At 38.9% G+C, this 26,006-nt stretch overlaps 1 protein-coding gene across 2 annotated transcripts; it reads left to right on the forward strand.

The window, feature by feature from the left end:
* Nucleotides 1–387: 387 nt before the first annotated feature.
* On the forward strand, nt 388–26,002 carry rhpn2 (rhophilin, Rho GTPase binding protein 2). 2 transcript variants are annotated; one of them, XM_084927880.1, is made up of 15 exons: nt 388–593; nt 5,160–5,275; nt 8,267–8,395; nt 13,084–13,159; nt 14,131–14,208; nt 14,494–14,618; nt 15,417–15,583; nt 17,304–17,491; nt 17,691–17,847; nt 19,429–19,548; nt 19,661–19,855; nt 20,322–20,398; nt 21,782–21,928; nt 22,994–23,149; nt 23,792–26,002. In XM_084927880.1, the coding sequence occupies exons 1-15, from the start codon at nt 528–530 to the stop codon at nt 24,056–24,058; spliced, it is 2,064 nt and encodes a 687-aa protein (XP_084784006.1). In that variant the 5' UTR covers nt 388–527; the 3' UTR covers nt 24,059–26,002. The 2 variants fall into 2 exon arrangements, with proteins under 2 accessions (XP_084784006.1, XP_084784015.1); XM_084927889.1 differs by having other exon boundaries at nt 20,322–20,368.
* Nucleotides 26,003–26,006: the final 4 nt, after the last annotated feature.

Genomic DNA, 26,006 nt, shown 5'->3' on the forward strand with positions numbered 1-26,006 from the left:
TACTACTGCTAGTATTTTACAGTGTTACAGTACTTTAATACTTAATGTGTTAATGTAATACTTTTGTATTAGCTCAACATTTGATTTAATTTTGGTCACACAGAGCTGGGAAATTTAGATGAGGGTGGCACAGGTATTAATAGAATATAAATATGACTTTGAGAGCAATACAAGAGTTAAAAGACCGATATATTTTCTTGTTTTTCTTTTCACTATTACACGCTTGCATAACAGCATTTCATCTTAAATCTAGCCGTCTCACATAATGCACTCCGCAGAGCCTGACCTAAACAGGTGTCTTCCGCTGAGCTTCTTTTGGGCCGTGAAAGCACCACCCATTCTGTTTGTGTGGGCGGAGCTTCTGGTTTCCTACTGGAAAAATCTCTGACTGAGTGAAGAGAAGTTAGAACAGCAGGCATATTGGTGGTGTAGAGAGGTTCTCACCTGTTGTTAAAAGCTGTTAATTAAAAAAGAAAAAAGAATACATTTTTTCTCCTCTTGAGGTTCTCGGAGTGCGTGCCTTCAGGATGACGGACGCTCTTTTACCAAATGGCATCAACGACGGCGGCGGAGACAAAAATTATTTCAAAAAGGTGAGTTTTTGTCTCTTGTCCTTCCACTTTGAGAACAAAAGCAGGACACGTATCCCCACAGTAATGTATCCAGCGTATACTGTTAAGTTTAACCTGGAAAAATAGTGACTTAAGGTTAGACTTGTTGTTGACGTGCTACTGTTTTAACTTATTAAACCGAACGTTTAATAAGGCCTGTGCTAATGTTAAAGACAATTAACATTTCCCAATGAACCCCCCTTTTTTTTTTATATCCAACTTATTGTTTCCGCTTTCCACTTAAAGAGCAATTAGTTGCTATTTTATTTTTCTTCCATTTTCATTTTTTCCAAAGAAACCAACTAATCATGGTAAATTATTCTTTGGTGTATTAGATGTAATAAAAATCGATAGGTTGATGCTTGATTTCAGTCTTTCGAGTACAAAAAGCTGCTCCTTATCTGTCACCAACAGCCGCAGCAGAAACCACAGCATTGTCAGCTTCAGGTGTCCGTGGGTGTGTGTGTGTGTGTGTTACACCCAGAATAGCTGTACTTCGTGCACTTGTTGATACTGGGAGCCGCGGCCAAATATCCCACAATCAACATCATCAACTCCCTGTTTGTTGTTAGGGAGGTGTGAGGATGATTGATAGTTAAAAGAATTTGTTGACATTCCTGGTGGACTTTGGTCAGTTTAGCCTTACTGCCGAGGCATGAAACAGATTGGGTTTGTTTGAAGAAAAAAAAAGAAGATCATTGTATTTAAGAGAAATTGATAGCCAAGTAAAGCGCAAACCTTTGGTCTTTTTAATGATTGTATCTCACAGTTCCTGGGAGGTAATCTGAATAACCTCATCAGCAGAGTGATGTAAATATACATATTTAGATTGGACTTGGTTAAAAATGCACCCCTTGTAGTGTAACTGAGACAGTTTCATGCTGTAAATAGGCTTGTGAATTGTCATGGCACAATAATTGACAAACCCTGCATGAGGATCAGCAGAGAAACCTCTCCAACTGGTTTCACCTTATCAAGTACCTGAGATTGTAGCATTTTCCAGAGCACCGAGTCTGTCCAGTTTGAGGTCATGAGAAAGGCAGCTGGCAGTGAGAGAGTGATTATCTAATGTGTTTTTATTGGCTTGCCTGACTGCCATGCTGTGGTCTGTGTCTCATTCTTCTACATTTACACTGGTATCCACAACTGAAATGTGTTTTTATAGAAAAAGCTTGTTTAGATGGACATCTGAACACAGCCTTTGTTTCTTTCAATCCCACCAAATCCCCTTCTGAACGCTGTCTGGATTTAGGCTCTGTGTTGCACTTCCTCTGTCTATAAAAAGGTCAGTGGGAGCTGGGGTCTGGCACTGCCACAAGACATGATGGGAGACTATAGAGCCTCCAAAATATTATTATTATTATTATTATTATTATTATTATAAGGCATTTCAGATATTACAAGCACCTACTTTTTTCATTTTAAGTTCTTTCTTTTAGTTCGGTGTATTTCTGTATTGAACATTCATGTGTTTTACTTTCATGGCCTTGGCATAAAAATGCTTGCACATTTGCTAAAACCACACAATAATGAGTTCTGTGCCCTCATTTTGTCATGCTGAAGAGATTTGCAATTTGGAAACTTTGGGTCAAATTTTAACTAAGTGAAGTCGAGTCGATCTTTGCCTCCATTTTTGAGCTCCTCTCTCACTCTTGGGTGAAAATGAGTGTAATGATTTACAAGGCCTCACCGGCTCCAGCGGATGCTCCAGGGAGCTGTTGTGGTTCGGGGCTTCCGTCCTAGCCTTCCACCGTTTCACCTCCAGCTGGCTGGTGTCCGACTGTTTGGGCTGCAGAATGGAAAGATGGCAGAACAAAAAGCCGAATAGGCATGTTTCTTCTCCTTATCCTCCTTGGCCAGTGAGAGGATTGACGTAGCATCTGGCCTGAGGGTGTCCTTCAGCCAGACCACAGACACAAATTGACAACATGTGTCCTGGTTCACAAACCAGACAAGCTCAGCTGACTTGGAGGCACACTTAGATTTCCTCAGTAGAGTTTTGTATTGGAAAACGACAAATGAGATGAAGCCATAAACAAATATTTACTCATGCAGTAGTTCCCCTGAAATAATTGCATGTCTTTGAATTGAAACAAGAACACACTGTTTGACAGCAGTATGCAGACTTGGAATGGATTCAGAGTGAAGAGTCATTTAGGGAAAATACAAGTTTTCAAGTTGTCATTATTCATGTCATCATTAAATGATACCGAGCAGGAGCTGTGAGTCTGTTGCTACCAGAACTGGGTCATGGCTGAAGCCTCTCCCTGGCTCGTTGCAAGTCCTAATCAGCACTTGTATAAACCAACTATCCCATGAATTATTGCGCCACATGTTCTTTATGAAGAATCAGTTATATAATACCAGATTGATTTGCTGTTTGATGGATATGGTAATGGACTGCGCTGCTTTTGTGTTTTGCTCTAACGAAGTGTTTTGAACACTTGTAGAGAAAGACTGTTCTGTTCAAGTGTGCCAGTGGGTAGGAGGGGCTCAGTTCAGTGTGCGGATCAGTGGGTTAGTAAGGGCAGCAGCAGCATAAGCAGCCAAGTGGTTTAGTTCCATGTGTCACTTAATAGGATGTCAAAAAGTTTTGTAGCATAGTAACAAAGTTACGTAGAAAAATGTCCTGCTATGGTTGCTATCATACTTGAGCCACTCCTTTGTCCTGGTACATACTGCTGCTGGTGATGTCACGATTGACGTGACCAGACAAAACGTCTTCGGCCTGCCATCATTCTACAATTATCTGTTGTGTTTTGCCACACCCTTGATAGTTTCAGTACTCTTCTATTGTGTAGTTAACAAGACCTGGTTAATCATTACGCTCTCAGGTGGTTCAACTGTTTGAACAGGATGAACCAAATAACTATGGCAGGCTGGTTTCGAGAGTACATTATTCTGTGACTAAAATATTATGCTAAATGTGACTATTGTCGAAGCCACTTGACCTGCAGTGCTGAAATTTGTTATCAAGACAAATACCTTTGCTTACTCATTTTACAGGAAGTCTCTGAGATCAACATCGACGTGAGACTTAGTTATCTGTAAAATATCTGGCAGGTGTGACAGAGAAGCACGTACATCCATAGCCTTACTTGGAGAAACTGTAATGAATAAGAATATTTAAGCTGTTTTTGTGGCAGACATAACAAAACATCTAATTTCTGGACAGTCTTGTGAACTAATTAAAGTGTTAACAAAGTGTGGGTTCTGTTTTTGTTACAAAATATAACTTTTGCTCAACATCTTATAAGGTGAATTAAGTCAGTTTAGGTAGTGGGAAGGCAGTGAGAGACTGTCACATTATCAGTGAAGAGATGGTGACTGCATCCAAAGCTTTACTACATTACAAAAAGTATTTTTACAGACTCCTAAGTTTATGTTAATATTTTGTCTTTGGTATTATGCTGTTGTTGCTATGGTGATCCTACACATCTCAGGTGTAACTAATTTAGTTTTTTGAGGAGTTTGGCTGTTAGATTCAAAACCTTAATCAGAGGTACAGGGCACAGATCACTTTCAGCTGTTATGTAGATATGTTCATTTATATTGTACAGTGTAACAGTAATTTAAACATTACTCTGAAATTTTTGGTAAAATTTACTCAGACTGTTTTCTCCCCTGCTGACCATGATTGTGGGAATCCTCCCTGTTATGGAAAAAAAATGAAATAATCGAAACGTGTGCCTCATTGTTGACATTTAAAACGGGACAGAGAAATTAAACATACTATGTCCATTTATTACCTATTACAAAAGAAACTAAAGCTCATTCTTTTTCTGACCTCAGAGTGAGTCAGATCATTTCAGCTTAGAGGTGTCCCATGCTGATCACTGTAATCTAACTAGTTTTACTGTGCTGACTGGTCTCTTCACATCACGTTGTTTTCACTAACCAAAATAAACCACAGACCACACCTCTGCTCTTCAGTGAGTCAGTGAGAATGAATTCCTGGTGCCAGTTTATGTGAGCTGCTGTGAATCACAACCTTTAACTTATTTAGATCGGTACGTTTGTGATAAAGTCAAGGACACGTAGTACCGCTATAGTCCATGTGGGTCCATTATGTGTAGTCATGGAAAATGACAGCAGGTAATTGATACACGTTATTACATAATAAGGTGAAGCTTTTTCCACAACCAACTTTGAGGAATTTTTTTTCTTACCTCAAAAACTAAAAATGATGTAAAAGCCCTAAAATTTTAACAGAAAGAAAAATGTTGAAACCTTAAGAGTGTCAAGTATTTTATCACATTGAATAAGTAATAATATAATAGATCTTTTATAGTAAATTGAAGCTGAAGTTTTGAACATGCAGAATCTGCTGGGAAGGCACAAAGTTTTTGGTATCAGAAGCTTTGTAGTTGTCCAATTGCTACAGAAGAGCAAAGAGGGAAGCCACTGTTGGCATCCAACAATGTTTCTCTCTAATATGTAAAACTGTTCTATTGTTGCATTACGTTTTTCTGTTTGTTACATTTTTAGAAGATGGGTTTTTTGTTGGGGGTTTTTCTTGCTGACTAATTTTTCCTTCCTGTGTTTCAGGGTTGCAATCCATTCGCACAGACTGGACGAAGCAAACTGCAGAACACACGAGCCAGTCTTAACCAGCAGATCATCAAACAGATGAGGATGAGGGCTGGAGCTGAGAATCTGCTCAAGTAAGAACAAAGTGATACATGCATCCAACTTAATATATGGGTTTACTGTGTGCATGTGTGTGTGCTTGAAGTAGATATGGTTTTTTTTAAGTAATAGTTGATTCATTCTAAAGTGGAAGTATTTAAAGAGGAGAGCAAAGTCTATGATGGGTTTAAGAATCCAAGCACACATGTAGTTTTGCATATGTTACATCATTGTAGCTAGCCTTTGTCACTGCATTGCAGGGAACTGTTGATATGTCTGGCCTCAATTTTGTCTTTCTGTCATGAGCTGTTGTGAATTTATAGTGGTAAGAATTGAAATGACACAGGGTAAATGGTAGTGAGAGATAACAATCTCGCAGAGGAGCATTCCTTGTAATCTGAAAACAAAGAGCTTCAGTGACATGTGGTTAAGGAGAGTCTACTGAACTCTTTACTTTATGCTTTACTTTTATCCATTTTATTATAGTGATTATAAGAAATCAAGAGAGCAAGATGTGAGAAATTAAGCCTAAAGCTTTCCCCAGCTGAGTTTACAACTCTGACAGCCAGGATGTTGTTTAGTGGTATGAATGTCAGAAAGCACCTTGTGATGAAAGGTTGCTTTTCTCTAGAAGAGTGAATCATTGTCTTTCATCACTGTGATCGTGACTGTGATGGCACAAGATAAGAAATCTCTTTCCTTTTGTCTGATAATACTGCTGTACATGGATACCACAGTTATTGCATGGTCTTTAGGTCTGTCTAAGCCTGCCGTCAGCCTCTGAAGTCTGCACATTCCTTTAGTACTTGACATATTCTGACCAGGCAAGGTCAGAGGAAAATGTGTGTGTCTGTATGTGTGTCTCCCTCTGCCAACCCACCTGCAGCCCAGAGAACAGCATGGATTTACTTCTGAGTTATAGGTATTCTCTCTGCTCTATTTTTTAAAGATCTTAAATCATATGCAATCTAACCCAAGGTCTACCTCTGCTCTTCCATCTCAGTGTGTGAGAGTGTGCATATCCTGGCAATCTTATCCCACTAGGACACCCATTATGTGCTCTGCCTCCTTTCTTTTCTTCTGCTTTGCTCTGCATTCCTCCCTTTCAGCAAAAGTCAGTCTGGTCAGACTGGTTTTCTTCTATTCTTGTCTCTCTTCTCTTCTCAAAATTAAAACAGCAGAGACCAAGACAAGATAAAAAAAAAAAAAAAAAATCTAAATTTCCAATATTGGAACTTTACAGACCATCCTGCCTGGTCAGTACTGAATGAAGCAACTGTAAACTAGCAGGATAAAGGTATATTAACCTGCTATACAGGCCGCTTGGAACAAGGGGTTTAAGGTTTTTGTTTTTTTTATTTGAAAGTGTTTTCACATTTGCTTTATAGTTGCAGATGGCAATCATGGCAGCCCTTGTTGTACTAAAATGAAAATGTATATGTAAAATTGGTGGAGTCGCCTTTAAAGCTTTTAGTTATAAAACTCCACCAGCTAGCTGCCCCTAAGGTTAAAATACAGCACACTGCCAATCTGCCAAAAGTGTAAAAAAGCTTTTCCAAAGAAGTGGATAGAGACAACCACAGACGCTGGCATACAGTTGGATTCCCACACACTGCAGGATGATATTAGATATTTAAATGACATATTAATAATAGCCTCTGGGCTAGCAGACATCTGTTCTGTCCAAACCATAGGATCTCTTCCTCCACTACCACGATCTGTTCCCCAGACCAAACTCCTCAGAAGCCCTTCAGCAGGCCAACAGGAAGTGATGCAGGCTGTGGTAGAGTATAAAGTGTGGATTTAAAATCCAGCATGTGGTGACCTTTTTACAATGTGCCTGAACAAAATCCAGACTGCTGGATATTATTAGCTTCATGTCGTACAAAAAGAATCCACTGAACCTGACTGTGGTTAATTCTGGTGGGTGGTTATTTTGTACCTGCTCTTTTACCCTTAGGTTAAGCAGGTTTTTTCCCCTTCAACCCCTGCCTTGTAGGACTTCATTACATGTAACCTTTCATGTCTAAAAAATGCAATCCTCTGTAATTACAGGATAGAAGGAGATCAGGTGACAGATACGTTCTAAAGAGTCTCGAGACTGACAGGTTTTAGGTGGCGATGGGTATGTGTGAGTGTCCCATTAATTATGACTGACAGGTAACTCATTAGGATTCACTGTAAAACGTAGATAAACATAGTGTGTGTGTGTGTGTGTGTGTGTGTGTGTGTGTGTGTGTGTGTGTGTGTGTGTGTGTGTGTGTGTGTGTTGTTATCTTGTGTCTCATGAATGCACGTTAATTGCAGGTTGTTTTCACATACTGACAACGTAACATAAATTCTACATAACAAAGGTTCCATCCACTCTGTGCATGCATGTTAGCATTAACAAACATGCAGAGGTATTGGTGCAGGGTTATCTCTGCTATGCAGCAAATGCTCACACCTTATCCATTTGTTTGTTCCAGACTTCCTGCATGCACACACGTATACAAAGCTGTATGCAAATGGCACATTTAGTGCACTGATCCTTCCAACTTAAAAAAATGCGAACTACATTTTAAACATTTAAATGTGTGCAAGTAATGATAATTGTTGCAGAAGCAGATGGTTACATGGAAGTTAATGACTAGTGGGATTCAAAAGGGGTCTCCTTTCTAGGCGTATTTCATTCAGAATGGTAAGGCTTTAAAAGCAGGGAAATCTGAGACTAACATTTACACACACGTGTCCTTGACCAGATCCTAGGTGACCTCTGTGCAGTCCTATTACAGTAGTGACATGTACATAGTCTGAGACATCTGTCAAGCATACGTGCCGAAGAGTAGAGCAAGTGTACAGTGGGCCGCAGTGACGCAGATCTGTGGTCCAGAATACCCGAAGAGACACGCTTGTTTTAATAATCAGCTGCAGTGAGGTTTGGCTGAGCCAGAATGGATAATAACAAGGCTGATCTGTTTTTTTTTTTTTTTCCTTCTCCATTTTTCCCCTTCAATCTTTCTCTCTCTACAATCACCTGTTTGCAGGGCTACATCCAATAGCAAGGTGAAAGAAATGGTTCTCTTGGAGTTGAGCTACGTTAACTCAAACCTTCAGCTTCTGATGAGCGAGTTGGAAGGTCTCAACAGCTCTGTGGAGGTTTACCAGAACAACCAGTAAGTACAAATGTTTCTCCTCTCTTTTCTACTGCTCCAGTTCAAAATTTAAAAAGGGTTTTAGAATGAAGGAATCGTGAACTTATGACCTTATAATTCTTATGACCTCACATTAGATGGTATTATTCTTGTGAGTAGCAATTCAGCTGCTGGCAATAGGCTATAATTGCTTACAATTTTCAGAATAATTGTAGTTTTACATTAAGTGCATGTAAGGAGGCTGTGAAATAGATATCATGCTAAAATGTCCACACATCTCCAGGAGCTCAACACAAAGGATTTTGGTCCCAGTTTTCTTGTGGCGAGGTGACCACTGATCCAAACTCACAAAGAAAAATTATGAATTACTATTAAAATAGAGATGTAAGACAACAGACACACATTCACAACCTACAAGAGACAGATGGCTCTGGCACGCTTTCAAACGAAAGCCTCTTGATGACAGAGGAGGAAAAGGTGGGGGTGGAAGTTTAAGAAGGAACCACAAAGACAAAGTGCAAGACAGTGGTGTTGTTGTTAAATTGGAATATCAGGTTTTGCACAATGCACAGAACAACAAGGAAACACTGAGTTGAATTTGTATGCAAGCCAAGATGATCATCTGGCAAAAAGCATTCTCTCACTCAGTGTGACGGTCAGGTGTGTGTTGTATGGGTGTGTGACAGTGAAAGATTCTAGTATTTTCTTTCCAAATACACCTGCCAGATTTATAAGGTTTGGATAAAAGAAGTTGATGCATGTTATCATTCTCTCACTCACGTGTAAATGAAACTTTGGCAAGACACAAAGGACTTAATGAGGAAGTGGTGACAGATTTTTATTTGAAGATGCATCTGTTTGTGCTGCAAATAGTACACTTCCTCGTGGCTACGAAGTAACCAAACAAGTTTAAGCCGGTTGTGGGTAAAGAATATTAATTGGGTGACTGAAAGTAATCATGGGGTAGGTTTTATTCCAGAAAGAAATGAAACAACTGTGGAGTTTTCCATTTTGAAAATATGAAGTGTAATCATTATTAAAAAACAAAAACGCACAAACTGATTTAATTTTGACTGATGAGTTTGTTCCATCGGAAGCTTCGGTGGCATTGTTTTTAGCTCACCCAGTACCTTGCCCACTCCATTCTGACCACTTATGTGTGGTGATCAGTGATGCATGCTCATTCTCAAAGAACAGTGTGGCTAGTAGGGTGGATATATATATATATATATATATATATATATATATATATATATATATATATATATATATATATATATATATATATATATATATATATATATATATATATCAGAATATTTGGGTGTCTTATTAGGATCTCTCAAGACGTTACTGTCAGTGCCGGGAGGTAAATTCATGGTACACAACTCTGTGTGTGTAAAAACAACAACCCCCCAAACAAACAAAAACAACAAACAAAGAAACAAATAACTAAAATAAAAGCAAAATAAAATAAAATAAGAAACAAATGCACACCCAGTAGAGGTAGAGTAGTCTATGCTACATATGATTTGTTATTAGGGTTAGCTCTATGTCCTCCCATCCTTGCCCAACAAAATACTGAGCAAATTAACAAGGTTGTTGAGGTGACAAGGTGTAATGCTTCTAATATCCAACTGTGTATTTCCTGTTCTAAAAACTGTTGTAGCGATTTGTTGAGCTAAAGACCTAGTTAGGGCAGTGTTGTAATTTCTGACATAAATCTGCAGATGACCTTATAAAACCTAAAATGCCAACTCATATTGGCTCCACAGTAAGCCCAGATTAGTTTGTTTGGTCTGCAGAGTCTCAGTGCTGTAAGCACCAGGAGCCTTCAACCTGGTTGTAATGAATTTGGTTTCCTGTCTGCAGGGTACCAGGCAGGGAGGACAATGAACTTTGCTCTTAGGAATCTAGGGAGGCAAATATTGAGTGTATTATGTGTTTTACACTGGTGTTGCTTGTGGTAGTTTGTATCTTGCTTAAATGCAAAAAAACCCTTCTCTTTGTGGACATCAAGAAAACCTCATGCATCAGCCACTAAGATTATTTAGATCCTCCAAATTCACCAGCTGCCTCTCAGTATAATTGTTAGTCCCAGCGTGTTCAGTCTCATGGGATCAGATTCATTAGTGCTGGAACAAACAGCCTCTCTTCAGTCTCCTTATCAGACTATTAGAGAAGCACCTGCTCATGGCACACACAATAGGAAACCTCTGAAACTGTCATTGTGGGTCTGCTTAAAATAAAACCCATTTAGGTCCATAGTGTTCTCATTGTCAACAAGCGCCTTATGCACAGGTGTATGGGAAGCCTAAACTGGAGAATATTAGATATGTTGAGAAAGTCCTTTCGTGTCATTGCCTAGCAGGTGTCTCATAGGGATGACGCTGTACAGCCACAATGGAGAGTTAGCCTCCTCCTCTCAGCCTGAAATACAACCTCACTCTTAAGTACAGAAACACAACACCTGTCTCCAACAGTCTTTCCCACTAGTCTACTGTCCTTTGTATAGTGTCTTTCTGTGGTTATTTCTTAGATTCAGCTCCTTTGTGGCATGAGGCAATGCATAACACAAAGTGCCATACAATCTGTGGCCTGATGGCAGTACATGTAATGTACATTTGTTTGTTCTGTTCTCTGAATTGCCCTATTGAGGGGAAAAAAAACCTGGCTCATCACTGATAGATTATGAAGTAAAAATGAAATGGACTCACTAGCACTGCTCATTATTTCAATGTATGAGTGTAAATGATTCGTCAGTGTCACTCACACTACCAAAGTGTTGCTGATTTGTCCAGTTCCTTTGTGCAAAGTTCATGAACTTTCCTAGAACATTTCTGAATCAGCAGAATTAAAATGATTACTAATGAAAACAGTAAGATAATATGTCAGCATTGCAGGCCACCGTATTCATTTTTGCTGCGTAAGAGAGAATAATTTGCTCTTGTCTATTGTCCAGAATACACAAAGATATCAGATGCTCAGCTCAGCTGTGACCTCTGACACCAATTGCAAATACTTTAATAATTCAGTAATAAATATCATCAGAGTTTTAGAACTTCAGATAAATTTAGTTAATATTAATAACATCATTTTATGAAGTTAACACTTCTGAACACATAAAATCACATGTTTTTAGTTTTATAACAATATTTTAATATACGTTTTCATCTGTCCCTCCTTAAGGGAAGATTAGTATTCATTAACATCATCCGGTTGCTAACAACATATCCAAAATGAGTGCACACTGACTTCTTAGCCTCATTGACATGTTCTAGTTAAACGGGTTAAGAGGTCTTCTTAGTCGGTGTATACTAAGAAGTCAGAACAGATTGCAACAGCCTGAAACCTTTTGCTTTAAAGGGTTTAAGAAGTGCTTGGCTCTGTGTAGATAAACCCACAGCTTCCCTTGACTACTAGTTGTCTGTTTCCCGCGTGTGTGTGAGGAGGAGCGAGTCTCTGAGAGGCTTGTAACATTTTCCCTCCAGATTCCCTGTGAAACAGATGCACTCAACCCCCATGGACCCACCTCTGCCAAGCCAGAGAAAAGTCCAGAGTGATCTCATCTACAAGGACTAATGGATTACACTGCAGCCTCTCTCTCTCTCTCTCTGCCAGTGTTACTGATGAATGAGGTTTTCCTCTGGCACGTCAGCATGCCAGAGGAATGCTGTCTTATCACTGAGTGTTGAACATCTCGTGTAAAACAGTATTTTGCAATAACAATGCACAGTAGTTCACCTCCACTCCTTTTGATGTGAATTTACAGAAAATCATGTCTCTTATGAGGTCTGAGATCGTTAATTAATCCTTTTAAACATAAGTGGTTTTGAGCCTGAAGTTTGTATCAGGCAATTCCAGAAGTGGGTTGTTTTTTTTGTTTTTTTTTTAATACAATTTTTAATAACAGCTCATTATTTTGCTTTGAGGAAAAGAGAGAGTTTAGTTTTTTTTAATGATGCCTCTGTGATTAGCAGCAGGTTTCTGTCAGGTTATAGTCTCTCAGCTCTGATAACAAGCTGAACTTGCTTTCAGCTAACAAGGACCCCCATAAAACCAGAAAATTTCCAAACCATTAAGGTTGTAGCTGAGATCAAAACAGTGTGTTTTATGAGTGTTTTATGGCAGCCTCTGTTTACTATTTGCCAGGCTGCAATAATCGGAGGTTAAAACCTGCTAGTAGCAAGAAGAAAGACAGACTGAAGCAAAGCTGCAACTCCTGAATAATTAATCAACAGTGAGGGACATGGGAGGCCTCATTCACCTTTAAATCCTAACAGATTTTTCACAACACCATCTGCCTAATCCTTTTGTACAGTACCTCCTATGAAACTAAACTTCACTAAGATTAAACTGAAATGCCAACTTTCTCAACAACAAAGCTGTCACTGATGGGACTAGTGTGATTTAATATTTACTAATCTAACTGTGTTGACCTGATATACCCACTAAGGCTTGGTGTGCTTTCAAAGGGTGTTTCCTGGATAGATATATTGACACAAACCATAGAGACGTCTTTTTTAACCGTCGATCTGTTGCACTGGTATATTTTCTATTTGTCCTTACTTGTATTGAATATTTTGTCCCTTTTTTTTTTTTTTTAAATGAAAGGTCCTGCTGTCCTGCTATCATGTGTTTGATTTGTTGTGAATTTATATCATATGGATTACACAGATCAGCTACATATTTGTCTTTGTTGCCTTCAGAGATTCTGCCAACATTCCCCTCATTGCTCTGGGCCTGAAGGAGACAAAAGAAGTTGACTTCTCTATTCCATTCAAGGTACAAAAGAAACCTCAAAAGTTTCGACTTGGCATTCTTAAACTGTGTTGTGCTTTTAGAAATGCATACTTGGGTACATGCAAAACACCACTTTTGATCATCAGTTAAACAAAATTGTATTATAATTTCTGTCAAAACAGGAATATAGGTATGGAGCTACAAATAATAATAAAAACCTGATTAATATTTGTAGGCAGTATTTTCAGTTTGCATGTTTACATATGTATCCTTGAAACGAAGTATTCTTGAACTACGTATTTCAGCCATATTGTCTGTCGCATGTATGACTGCAGCCATGTTACGTTACTATGTCATGTCACTGAATGTTCATTTAGGACCAGGATATCACCTGATCAGGAAAAAGCTAAAAGTGGGTCACTAGTTATAAAGACAAGTTGAACTCTTGTAAACGGGGTAAGCCCGCTTGTAAATGTCATAGTTGGCACGTTTATGTTGTGTCGCATCCTGTTTCGGATTGTTGACGGGCATGTGAGACGTTTTCTGACAAAGATCTCCGAGCACGTTAATTCTGCTCTACTTCTTGACTGAAATCATGCCTCAGTTTTCATGACCTGCGGCCTTATTCAAAAAGCTTCCAAGTACAAAGAGTTGCTCTCATGAATAAATTCTAAGAAACCTAAGTTCTCCTGACAGTAAAGGGTGTATTCCAGTAAAGATAAAGGTTATTCATCCATATAAACATTTTCCAGTTAATCCTCCTTAATGGGGGTATTCACAATATGGCTTTAAATTTGATGGAGCCTCTCCTACATGTGGCTGGCTCAGAGAGAAAAGAAATTCTCTCCAGCATACACAACACAGGGTTGTCTTCTTTGTACTATTTAGTGATGGTATGAGAAAAACCACTGTGTAACCAACAAATTGTATGCTTAACTTAAGCTCCTAAATGCTAAAAAGAACTTGTATTTACATGCTGATTTTTTTTTTTTTTGTCTTTCTGTCTTTTATAGGACTTTATCTTGGAGCACTATAGTGAAGACGGGAAGACTTTTGAAGATGAGATTGCTGACTTCATGGACCTGCGACAGGTGTGTTTAATATACCCATTATTCATGTCTGTCACGGAAAAAACCATGAAATCCTTTGACTTGAACTTTTATGGGCTGGGTCAACTACAAAAACATATTTCCTGTGCAGTTAGCTGCGGAGTTAACTCCATTTTAGTTTACAGGTGGAGTGAGAGATCATTCTTGACATTTCTGCCACCTACCAAATACAGTGGAGATGATAATGATCGAGTAGCACAGAAAAAAGATGGTCTTTTGTGTTCGTTCACCACTTGTGAACATATGCTTTTGTCTTACATATCCTAGGCATGCAGAACACCAAGTCGAAGTGAGGCCGGGGTGGAGCTGCTTGCAAAATACTACAGCCATCTTCCTCTGATAGAGAGCCGATTCTTCTCCCCAACCAGACAGACAGGCATCTTCTTCACATGGTACACTGCCATCATTTCCTAATTAGCAAAACGGACAAAGCAAGCAGTGCAAATGTCACCTTGTCTTTCTAACCTCTGACAGAAAGGAAACAGGTGAGACTATATCCAGTGGCTTCAAAGTAAGCAAAGAGGTGCCATGAACACCTGTGCTTTGCTGAAACCATGTCAGCTGGTATGACTCGACTGGAAACTTCCTTATGAAATAAATAAAAAGGAAACATTTGACAGCAGTTTTTGGTTTGTTTTTTTTTGTTTTTTTTTACCTCCTGCTGCTTTTTCGTCATGTATCAAGCCTGGAAGAGAAATCCTGTTTAGAAAGCAAAACAGTAGACGGCTTGAGAGACATATTAACTTATCAGTGATATCAGATGACAAATCCTGTCTTGGATTTTATAAGAATTCCACACTCAAGAGTCACAAAGGAGTCTCAATGAAGTGCAAGCATTCTTTTCAGAGAGGTTTTATTGCGTGTTAGTCATGTTACTTATGTTAGTCATTGCTACTGAATTAAATTGAAATTTCTTGCAAAGATAAATGCATAGATAAAGAGCTCAAAGACTTTAGAGAGCTTTAGCTGTGAAGCAAATTTGAAGCATTTCAAACAAGTGATATAGACATGAATATGATATACATGCTGTTACATTAAAATGTAACAACACACAAAGTGTGACAGAAAGGCTGTTATATTGCTGCTAAAAATATTTTTCACTTCATACACCCTGTGTTATATTCTTTGGACTGTTTATCTTCATGAGGTTTTTTTTTTAACACATTAATGTCGTGTTTACTTTCCTTTAGGTATGACTCCTTCACAGGAGTGCCACTATGTCAACAAAACCTGTCACTAGAGAAGGCCAGTATCCTTTTCAACATGGCCGCCCTCTACTCTCAGCTCGGTACCCGTGCTAATCGACAGACACTAACTGGCCTGGAGGAGGCTGTTTCTTCCTTCCAGAAAGCTGCAGGTATGCAGAGAGGTGATGAACTGATGATCTGCAGTCATATTAATTCTCTCTTTTCAGCCTGTGTTAAGGCCAACAGTCAGACTTTTGTTTCTTAAAGTTATGTTTATCTTTGTTCCTCTATAGTCTGAAACACTGCTACCGAAAGCTGAATCTTTGAGTAAAAGGAGCAGATATAAAAAAAAAAAAGAAAAGAAAAGAAAGCCAAGAAGAAAAAATAAAGAAATAGTGACAGCAAGAACTTCTTTTAACTGCTGAAAAAGCACCAGGCGCAGGGTTTCATTCAAAGCGAAAGACTCTTTTTTTCACCCTCGTGCAGTGCTTCTCTGATAACACAGTTCTCAGAAAAGTATTACCACTGCAGTACATTTTTGTTTTTAGAATATTGGCCAGCTTCCACCCTGACTTCTGTTCCGTGACGGAGAATGAATGTAGATGTTTCTTGTCATGTGGCTGAGCTCCAGGAAGCACCAACAACATGAAGAGACTGTCTAACCCTCAAAGGTTTCAGAATGTTTCGTGATAGATTTATGACTTTGCAGTGTGGGCAGTATTGCTCTATAATTATAGCTCTGGATATTGCTTCAACTATGTTGCTTTGATGGCTTTAATTTAGGCTTGTGTGAAGGAAAACAATTATGTTATTATGAAGAACATTGTGACCAAGAACCTGTAGTAATCCAAGCTGGGGGTTTACAGGCAGGAATGCTAGGTGTAGCGCAACTGCTGCAGGGCTTTTTAGTCAAGGACGCAAAAGGTGATGTGAATGAGAGAAGCCAGCTACTGTAGGAGTTGCCAAGTCTTTATGCGAATTGTACTGAGCCATTGCTCTGTTATTAAGCTGTCTGCAACTCACTGTTGCCAGGTTTTTATCTGGCAAACAGTAGGCATAAATTCTTAGCTGGAGTGGACATGGCCTTATTTCTTCCAAAGTAACTTGTATCTATTATTGTACGATCTACTGTACAGTATAAAGCGCCTTGAGGCGACTGTTATTGTGATTTGACGCTGAATTGAATTGAATTGAATTAATTAAATTTTTATTTCTTTGCTCAGTGTTTAACAGGCAGACACAGATATAGTTAATCTTGCTGAAATAATATTAACAGCAAAAAGGCACTGGTCTACCTGTGCACCTTTTAAAACATCTGTCTAAAAGGGTGTCAGTTCTTAGGGTTAAAGTACCAGCAGAACCACATCTGTTGTTTTGTGGACTAGCAAAATATATGCTTTCTTCTAATTAAGTAATTGATAAAAAAGAGAGAGAGAGATATGGTGGATGCCCAATCTATTAACTATAATATCAAACTTCTACTGTCAAAAATTTACTGTCAAAGTCAAATGTGGGCTAGCCATGATACATAAATACTCATGTTCCAGATATAGCTCATGTCAACCAAATCCCAAACGAGTGGTTCTGTTCTGAAATTACCATTATAGCCTTGGAATTACATGACGACTTAGATTACATGAAAGTGGCTTTTGTTATGTAGCTGACCCAGACTTGAGGCTGGAAAAGAGAAAGCAGGCTTTCTCCCTGCAGGCTTCAAAATAGAACCCAAAACTGGAAATTTTCCATGTAGTGTAGGAGAAATTTATTTATTTTTTTTCCTTCTTCTTCTTTTCTCAGTTAAGTCTCTGATGATTTAAATAACTAGCACTAATTGTAGTTTCCTTGGACTAATTAGATTTCAACTTGTGCCGACTGCTCTTTCCTGTCCAGGTGTCTTGAATAACCTTAAGGAGACTTTCACCCACACTCCCAGCTACGACATGAGTCCAGCCATGCTCAGTATGCTGATTCGGCTGATGCTTGCTCAGGCTCAAGAGTGCTTGTTTGAGAAGATTGCACTGCCTGGCATCCGAAACCAGTTTTACTCTCTGATGAAAGTTGCACAAGAGGCTGCAAAGGTAAACTTCAGAAAAGCCACACATAGTCCTCACATTATATACAAGTAATACTCTTGTTCTTGCTCCAGACTTAGAAAGATCTACTGTACTTAAAGTGAATGTAAAGTGATAATGTCGCCACCGTTCTTTTATTTTTTGTACCTGTCTTGGTGCTTTTAATGCACTTTTAAATGTAACTCTATCATCCTCTTCCTGCCAGGTCTCAGAAATCTACGACCAAGTCCATCAGTGCATGATCCAGACACCAGTAAAAGACAATGTGCCATTTTTCTGGTCCACCATGTCACAAATTAAAACCAACCACTACCGCTCCATGGCACACTACTTTGTAGCTTCAGCACTGCTGGACCACCAGTGTAAGAAGAGATTCAAATTTTTGATTCAGTGGGATTTGGGGGGAAGTTTTTATTTCTTCATAGATACATATAAAAAAAATGCTGTTGTGTTGTTCTGCTTAGACAACACAAATGTATTCTTTACCTGAAAAAACTGTTTATGTTAAAAGATTGTTAATACATTTCTCCTTTAGTAAGTTTTCATGCGGGTTGTGTGTAGTAGATATTTGGCTCTTGGTTGTTAATGTGTACAGCAGTTCAAGGCTGGATGTAACAGGATTTGGGCTGCCTCTTGAGCTCTCTGGAATATCTGATCTCTTAAAGTGCTGTATGGGCCATTGGGTTGGTCATGTCAGATTACGTCCCTGTACCACAGCCATCTTGGATGCTTTTATATAATGCCTCTTTGGGGATACTCACAAATTGTCTGATACACAAAGAGATCCATGCATGCAAACACACATACATACATGCACATGCACAGAGATACACACGATTGTAAAGAGTCCCAAAAAAGACAGCAAAAGAGGTCATGATAAGAAGGGAAAGAAAGACAGCTGAGGTGATTTAAAAATTAAAAAAACAAACAAACAAAAAAACCCCAACTGAGTGTAAGTGCTGTATACTTCTGCAGGATTAACAGTTATGTAGACTCTTACTGCTCTTTACATAAATAGATGGGACCAAGTGAGAGAGTGTGAGGGAAAGGAAAGGTGATTTTCTTATCTCCAGCTTTATGTCAACTCCACAAGGCAATTTTCTACTGATGTGCACTGTTTCGCTGTATGTTTTTATTCTTTTCCTTTTGTACTTTACATGTACATTTGGAAATGAATAAATCAAAAACAAAATAGAGCAGAGTGGGTGGCTATGGTTCTGAGAGTGGGACGAGACTGAATAAAGGAAACAAGGGAACGAAGCAGCTTTGGGTTTGGCAGCTCATTAACAGATTCCTGTGTGAACACGGAGAATAGAGCAATTAACCACTGGACTGTAGAGAGGCCTTGACTACAGAGCAGGGCTGAATTGAGATTGCTGTAGTAAACAGATTAATCACAAACGATTCCAAATAAATTCTCTATACTGTCTCTGCTAAGCAGAAAACTCAGGAAGCTAAAAGATATTTCAGGAAGTTTTTTGGTTTAATAGATTTAATTAAAACTTTAAAATCCAGTGAACCAGAAAAGGAAGATTGAATGATGGAATATATGAACAAAGTTTGCATTTTAAAACTTCTTTTAAAACATTCATTTGCTTGTCCAATTCAGGATTGGGAGCAGGGAACCTATCTAAGCTGTCATAGGGTGAGAGGCAGAATATACCTTGGACAGGTCACAAGTCTTTCACAGGGTTAACACATAGAGAACGACAACCATTCACACTCACATTCACACCTACTGTCAACTTTTGACTTTGATCTTTGGACTGTGGAACAAAGCTGGAGTACTGATAGAGAGCATGCAAACCCCACATAATAATCAAAATCACTATCAATAGCTCTGCTTGTAATTTATGCTTTAAAAAGAGAGATATAAAGCAGTTTTCCAGATGCTTAATTTTTTTTTTCTTTTTTTTTTTTTTTTTTGCTCTTTGTGTGTTCAGTGGGTCCAGGCGATGATGAGGACAAGCAGGAGAAGACCTTGTCACAGGTGTATGATAGCCTTCCTGAGGGATGCACTGCTCTGGACATCTTAAAGAACAAAGATGAACGTCAGCGGATTGGTAAAATGAGCACAAAGCAGAACAAAATAGCTCTGCCTATTCATCTCAGTCCCTCCTTTCCTCTTTATTGTCTTCTTCACTTTTCTTGATGAATTTTTCTCCTCCTCTGCAGGTAAAGCTCACATCCGTCGTGCCATCTTCGGTCATGAGGAGGCTTTGAGGATTTATGGACTGTGTAAGAATACCAACAACTTGGAGGTCCTGCAGGAAATTTTAAAAGCCAGTCACCAGCGCTCAGTCAACAAGTACAGTGAAAATGAAAATGAAGAAGAGTTCACTGATTATATGGAGGCCCCAAAAATCATCTGTGAGTTGTTTTTGTTTAGTTTTTAAATAAGTTATAATAATAAGAGTTAAAATATATGCAAGGAAACATGATAAGTTTGTCAATGATTTTAAAGTTCATTTGAGTCTCCAATAAATGTCACTGAGGTGAACGCTATTCATCCTCTGGTAATCACAGAAACCGAACAGTCACCTTAGTGTCACCACAGCTAACACTTAACACTAACAAAAGGCACTAAAGCGAAGCAAAAACACTGTGTTGATTTGGGAGGACTGTCTCTCAGGAAACAGCTCATAAAAAGGGAGCTGCATTGTCTGCCACACCTGCTGCAGTTAGCTTTGATAAGTGGCATTTATTTCCAAGTAGAGATGATGTAATGTTTATACTGCCAACTCCCTGTCCATCTCTCTTAACAGTTGAAATGTGGTTGTGACGGTAAACATTATAGAGTGATAAATGTATTTTTGTTACTCTCTTTTTTTTATAGCTAAAACAGAACACAAAGCAGAGATGGAATTTCCCGCAGCTGCAAAGGTGAAAGTCATCGACTTTTTCCAGAGGCTGGTACGTGGGTTACTAACGATTTACTCACACATTTCATACATGGTTGTTGGTCTGGTCTATTCATTAAAGGACATTAAATGCCTCTGGATTTGTGTTTTGTCCTAAAAAGTTTCATTTATTTATTTTATTTTAACACCCAGAGTGTATTTTTTGTTGTTTCTGAATACAACCAACCAAGGATGAGTCTTCTGGAAGCTTTGGCACATGAAAACTCCTCTGATGTGTCCAAAACTTTCTGGACTCATGCAAAACTAACACTAAACATGGACAAAGGTGCTGGTCCTTGCTTTAAGTCTGCTCATGGTTATTGTGGTATTTTAAAGGGAGATGAGAAAATAGAACTTTTTACAGTTCACTGCTTCTGTTGAAGGAAAAATCTCTACTGAAGTTGGTGAATTTACCTTGAGATTGAAGGTTGACTTCATTTTCCTGTAACTCCCAAACTTTTCGCATTCCAAGTTTGGAGTCTTTCATGCTAAATGCATTGAGTAATGTTCCTGTACCTTTCATAAATGGTGGTGGTGAGAGGTTGTGGGGGATGGGTGACTAACACATTTTCTCTCTCTAACCCTGGAATCTTCTGTTCACTATGTTTGAAAGGGATGTTTAAAAAAAGCTGAAATCATTCATAAGGGGGCCCTGGGTCACAGCTGACATTTCCAGTAGTAGGTGAATAAGTACCTGTCTGGTGCCAGTTACAAAAGCAGTCACAGCAGCAAGAACATATTCCCAGAGATATGAAGAGGAATGTGGGACTGAAAAGCTTAATCTGGCACCATCTCGCTGAACAATCACTCTGGTGATTACTAAAGCCAGTGCGATAAGAGTCGTCTTGGTACTAGGTACAACTGAGTGTCAGGATTCAATGGAGGAGAGATTTTCCCAGCAGATAACAAGTGTGTTAGAGACGGGCAGCCTAAATGGAAAGTATTATTGGAAATATCAACTTTCAAGGATAGATGCATAACACCTACAGCATTTTGAGAAGGTTTTCCATGAGTGTCAGTTTGTTCAAAGGATTCACTGCCTTTTTTGCCTAATCATACAGAAAAATGACATCCCTGCTAAAATTTTGAGGAAAAATAATTTCAGGTGTGTGAAAGGTACCATTAATTCTTCAGTCATATGACTTCCAGCTCCTCTGAATTGAAGTGGTAATACACAAGACTGTAGCCACCGTTCTGGCCCTTTATCTGCCATTTACTGCTACAGTAATATAGCTCAAATATGTGAGTATTAAGGGCTCAAGCCAAGACATTATATTGGATTTTCAGTTTCCCCCGCAGCATTCACTGAAATCAAACTCAACAGGATATTATCTTCTTAAGTCAAGAATACCTGTAGCCTTATTAATCCCAGCATCCACATTCTGTCTCCACACAGGGCCCGCAGTCAGTCTTCTCAGCCAAGCAGCGGTGGACTGCCCCACGGACAATACGGGTTCGCTCAGATGACAGAGACCTGGGTTTCACACTGAAAGGAGACTCACCAGTTCAGGTGGTTTCACTGGACCCTCTCTGTGCAGCTGCTGTGAGTTAAACTCTATTTCCTACCACTGAATGAACAGGAGTAGATATACAGGATTTTAAGTGACTGTCAGTGTGGTGCCATGTAACAATGAACATTACATGGTTTATTAACTTTCTGTGTAATTCATAATTAATGCATTAGTCCTTTTGGAAGTTCCTCTTTTTGAAATTACTCTGTTAAATTATGATCACGCACTGTTTGGCATATCTGTTCTCATCTTAATTTTACAAGGTACATTGTTTTTAGAGCACAGGAAAGATATCTTTTAGCCACTTTTGGTGCTCTTGGCAGATTTGATTAAAAATCAGATGCATAGGTTTCTCGATATTAATTACAATCATGGAGTAGCTTTGTTTGCTGTGGAAAATCTAACAGCTTGAATTTTCAGTTGTGCTTCCATGCAGAATATCAAATACGTTTCGATCTTATCTACTCAATGGGCCTTTGATTAAATAAAGTCACTCTTGGAAGCCTAAACAGGATTTCAGCCTCAAAGAATGTTTGGAGGCCTTCCCCTCCTCCTGTTTGTCAGCTACTCTGACTACTAATTTAATTAAGAATCAGGGAGTATTTACTCTCTACAAGCCAGCAGTCTGACAGCTCATTAAGAGGTGCTGACAAAGAGCAGACTTTTATTAGGCCCTGCAAGCTATGTAGAGAAACAGATTAGTAGTCTTGCATAAGCTAACTAGGTCAGACTATTCATAACTTTAAATACTGCATTAAATAGGATTTTTATTTAGAACTTGCTGGGTCATTAGTGTTTGACCTATCTTAGGTGGACATGGATCACATTATAAGGTAGACACATGTGAAATCATGTTAGTGGAGTGCTCTGCAGCACGCTAATGATGAGTTATGCCTTCTGAAAAAACAAGGCGTAAAAACCCCACCCCCCAAATAACCCCCACTTTAGACTAAACTTCAGTTGTTTTTCGGCTGATTGTAGCTGCCTCAAGGGAGTCGAAGGAAAGTAGTTCAACATGACTTGTAAATGTTTACTCTTCTACAATATCAGGATATTTCACCCTGTAACTCAATTTTCTTTGTCATGTTTTTTTCCAGGCTGATGGCCTCAAAGAGGGTGACTACATTGTTACTGTGGGTGACACAGAGTGCAAGTGGATGAGCGTGAGTGACGTGATGCGACTTCTGAAGGACGTGGACGAGGAGGGGATTGATATCCAGGTGGTCAGCATGATGGACAACAGCACTGCCATGGTATGCAAGGCCCTCGTTTTGTCCAATGTGTTTAGGGAAAGGTTATCAGCAGGTTTGTTTGATTAACAAATGGTGACGGCAGAATTGGTCTTTGTGCAAAGTGATTGCTCAGTCCAGTGTTTCAGATTTCTCCTTGGAGGTATCAGTGTAAATGGTTTATATCATTTCCCATGAGAAACAGGACCTTGACTATGACCTACGTGTGTGTTTAAAACAAATTACTGCTGTGTGAGTTCACCAGCCAAGTAGCCTAAACATGTGGACAAAGAGCTAAAATCATTGAGGTTTAAACTCATCCACAGTGTGGCATGATTTGGAAAGAAACAGTGCCTCAGTGAAATTAAGAAACTATATGAAAGTATGTTAAAAAGTAATGCACTTCTACAAGTATTTAAAAGGTGGTAAACTTCATTAGGTTATGTATTTATTCTGTACTTGTTTTGCAACCCCTCATAACTATTCATAATAGGTTTTTTTTATGATTTCGGATATTAACAACTGATTAATAACTCATTGACTGATGAAATAATTAGGACTGTTTGGTATGCAGTGTAAAAAAAATAAATAATAACTCTGCAAAATACTGACTGACACTTTTTTTTTTTTTTTTACTAAATGTCATTTTCATTGTCTGTACCATAGCCTACCAAGAGTGCAACCTTCTGTGGAAACTTGCCTAAGACCTACTCCATGATTTGTCTGGCCTATAATGAAGATGACAAGAACTCCAAGTCTCGCAAAGTAGCCAAGAAGTCATCATTCCTCAGCTGGGGTTTAAAGAACAAGATGAAGAGTGCCAGCACCCTCAGCCTTCCCACAGCAGACAAGGCCGGCGCTCTGCCCTGGAATAAACCTTGTCCCACCTTCCCCAGCTCCAGCTCCTACAACAATGACAGTGGCCTCTACTGAGCTAACTGCAGCTGTTACTGTCTGCAGTACGCATATTGAGCCCAGTATACAGTACTGTGCTGTACCTATACTGGACCTGTTTTGTGTACTATCAGTGACCTTTGGTGTTTCCACTGGAATACTAAGCAGCAGTGTATGTAGTATGTTGCTTTGGAAAGTGGCTGTGCCAAATACTGTATATTGGTGCACTTGATGGTATGTGGGTGCTTTCCCAGCACAGTTCTGTATCTGATGCAAGTTGCACTGTACGTCAGACACAATAAAAAAGCATTTAGTGCCATTCCAGTATATGTACAGCACAGTAAAACTGCACTGTGGGAAAAACTAAAACGTATATACAGACACACACACACACACACACACACACACACACACACACACACACACACACACACACACACACACAGAGCACTGAGACTGGCTTCTTAGTTAAGCTGCGATTTCAGTGTTTTGTTTTGTTTTTGTTTTTTCTGAAAAACATGCTCCAGACGAATCGAAGAAGAAAACAAAGTTGTGCAAACACACCCAGCCCCAGTTTCTGCTTGACTGCAAGGCAGTGATTTGATTGTGGGTTAAGCACTCCCTTGTTAGTGCCATTGTGCACAGAGCTGTACACAGTGAGCATAGCTGTGCATACTGTATATGGGAAGGAATCTCTTATTGCCACAGTTTTGTAGAAATCAGTGGCTGCTGATCAGTTTCGGGATTTAAAATTCATGGATTTTATGGATGTAGATTTAATAAACTATGTTGCAGTATGTTAAACAGTGATTGAGGGAATGCTAATTGTATAGTGGAGTTTTTTTATGTCTGGGAAGAGGGGTGTGATGAATGCAATATTCTATAAGCTGCTAAAAAAAAATCATATGTGTACCATGGTTATGTATTACTGTCATTTGTATTTGTGAGACAGTCTTTGAGGACTGTTGTTTCTGCTGAGTGCCGTTCCTGGGACACAGTTTTAAATGCACAAATATTGGTATTTTAGATTTGCTTAATGTACCAGTTATGCCACAGACCAATATGCCTCCAAGTTCCAGAAATACAAGGATGTATCATTTACCCTTGTGATTCATCCTACCTGCTTCCCTAAGAAGAGCATGACCTGTGTTTTATTGATGTGAATTTTGATGTAGTTAAAGTTTATTATGTCTGTAGAAGGGAAGAATGTGGGCAGACTGATGACTTTCCTGCATCACTTGGACAGCCAGTCACCCTACAGTGACTCTGATCAAATCCCACATTTGGGTTTCTACTCTTTATCTACCGGTCTTTATCTTAGTCACATTCCCTATTTTACTGACACTTTGCCGTGTTGGACTTTCTCTTTATCTACAAAGTAGATTCTTATACACATTTGATAATCAAATTATTTATGTAATAAAAAACAGAAAAATATATATTTACCTGTAAGCTGTAGGTTGTAGAGCTACTTTGTGAATGGTCGAGTTGTGAATGTTGTTTTGCACCCGAGAGTCCTTGGTTTGTTTCTTGAATGAATGTATTTTACTAGCCTTGCTTAATCCATTAGCGAACTTATATATTGCTGCATTTCAATGTTTTAAATTCTAAATGTTTTTAAGCAGTTTCACTGAGAAGATGTAACATTCTTTACTGTTTACCTGTTACTTTCTTTTAAGTGCCATTTATGCTAAATCATGAAGGAAAATGCCTCACTGAGTGTGTAACAAGTCTGTGCAGTGAATGCTTCATATTTTGTTAAGTGTACTAACAGATGCAGAGGATCATCTTTTTTACATCTTTGTGTTCATGTTACAGTGCCTAATAATTCTAAATGCCTTAGTGTATCTGCAGAGGTTTATGGTACCTGTTTTTCTAAAGCTTTCAGGTTGCCTTTGTTCCTTTCTGTGCTTGGTCCTGCATAGCTCTGTGTTGATAAGTCTTTGTATGAGTTCAAATGACAATAAAAAGGAATAAAACACATGGG

This window comes from Perissodus microlepis, chromosome 1 (genome assembly GCF_051167445.1).
Source record: "Perissodus microlepis isolate ML-2025 ecotype Zambia chromosome 1, ASM5116744v1, whole genome shotgun sequence".
In the NCBI taxonomy this organism is placed as follows: domain Eukaryota; kingdom Metazoa; phylum Chordata; class Actinopteri; order Cichliformes; family Cichlidae; genus Perissodus; species Perissodus microlepis.

Coding starts and splice junctions, on each gene's coding strand:
- rhpn2 (XM_084927880.1), top strand. CDS start 528: ATGACGGACGCTCTTTTACCAAATGGCATCAACGACGGCGGCGGAGAC. Junction 13,160..14,130: donor ACTTCTCTATTCCATTCAAG/GTACAAAAGAAA, acceptor TGTCTTTTATAG/GACTTTATCTTGGAGCACTA. Junction 21,929..22,993: donor ACCCTCTCTGTGCAGCTGCT/GTGAGTTAAACT, acceptor GTTTTTTTCCAG/GCTGATGGCCTCAAAGAGGG.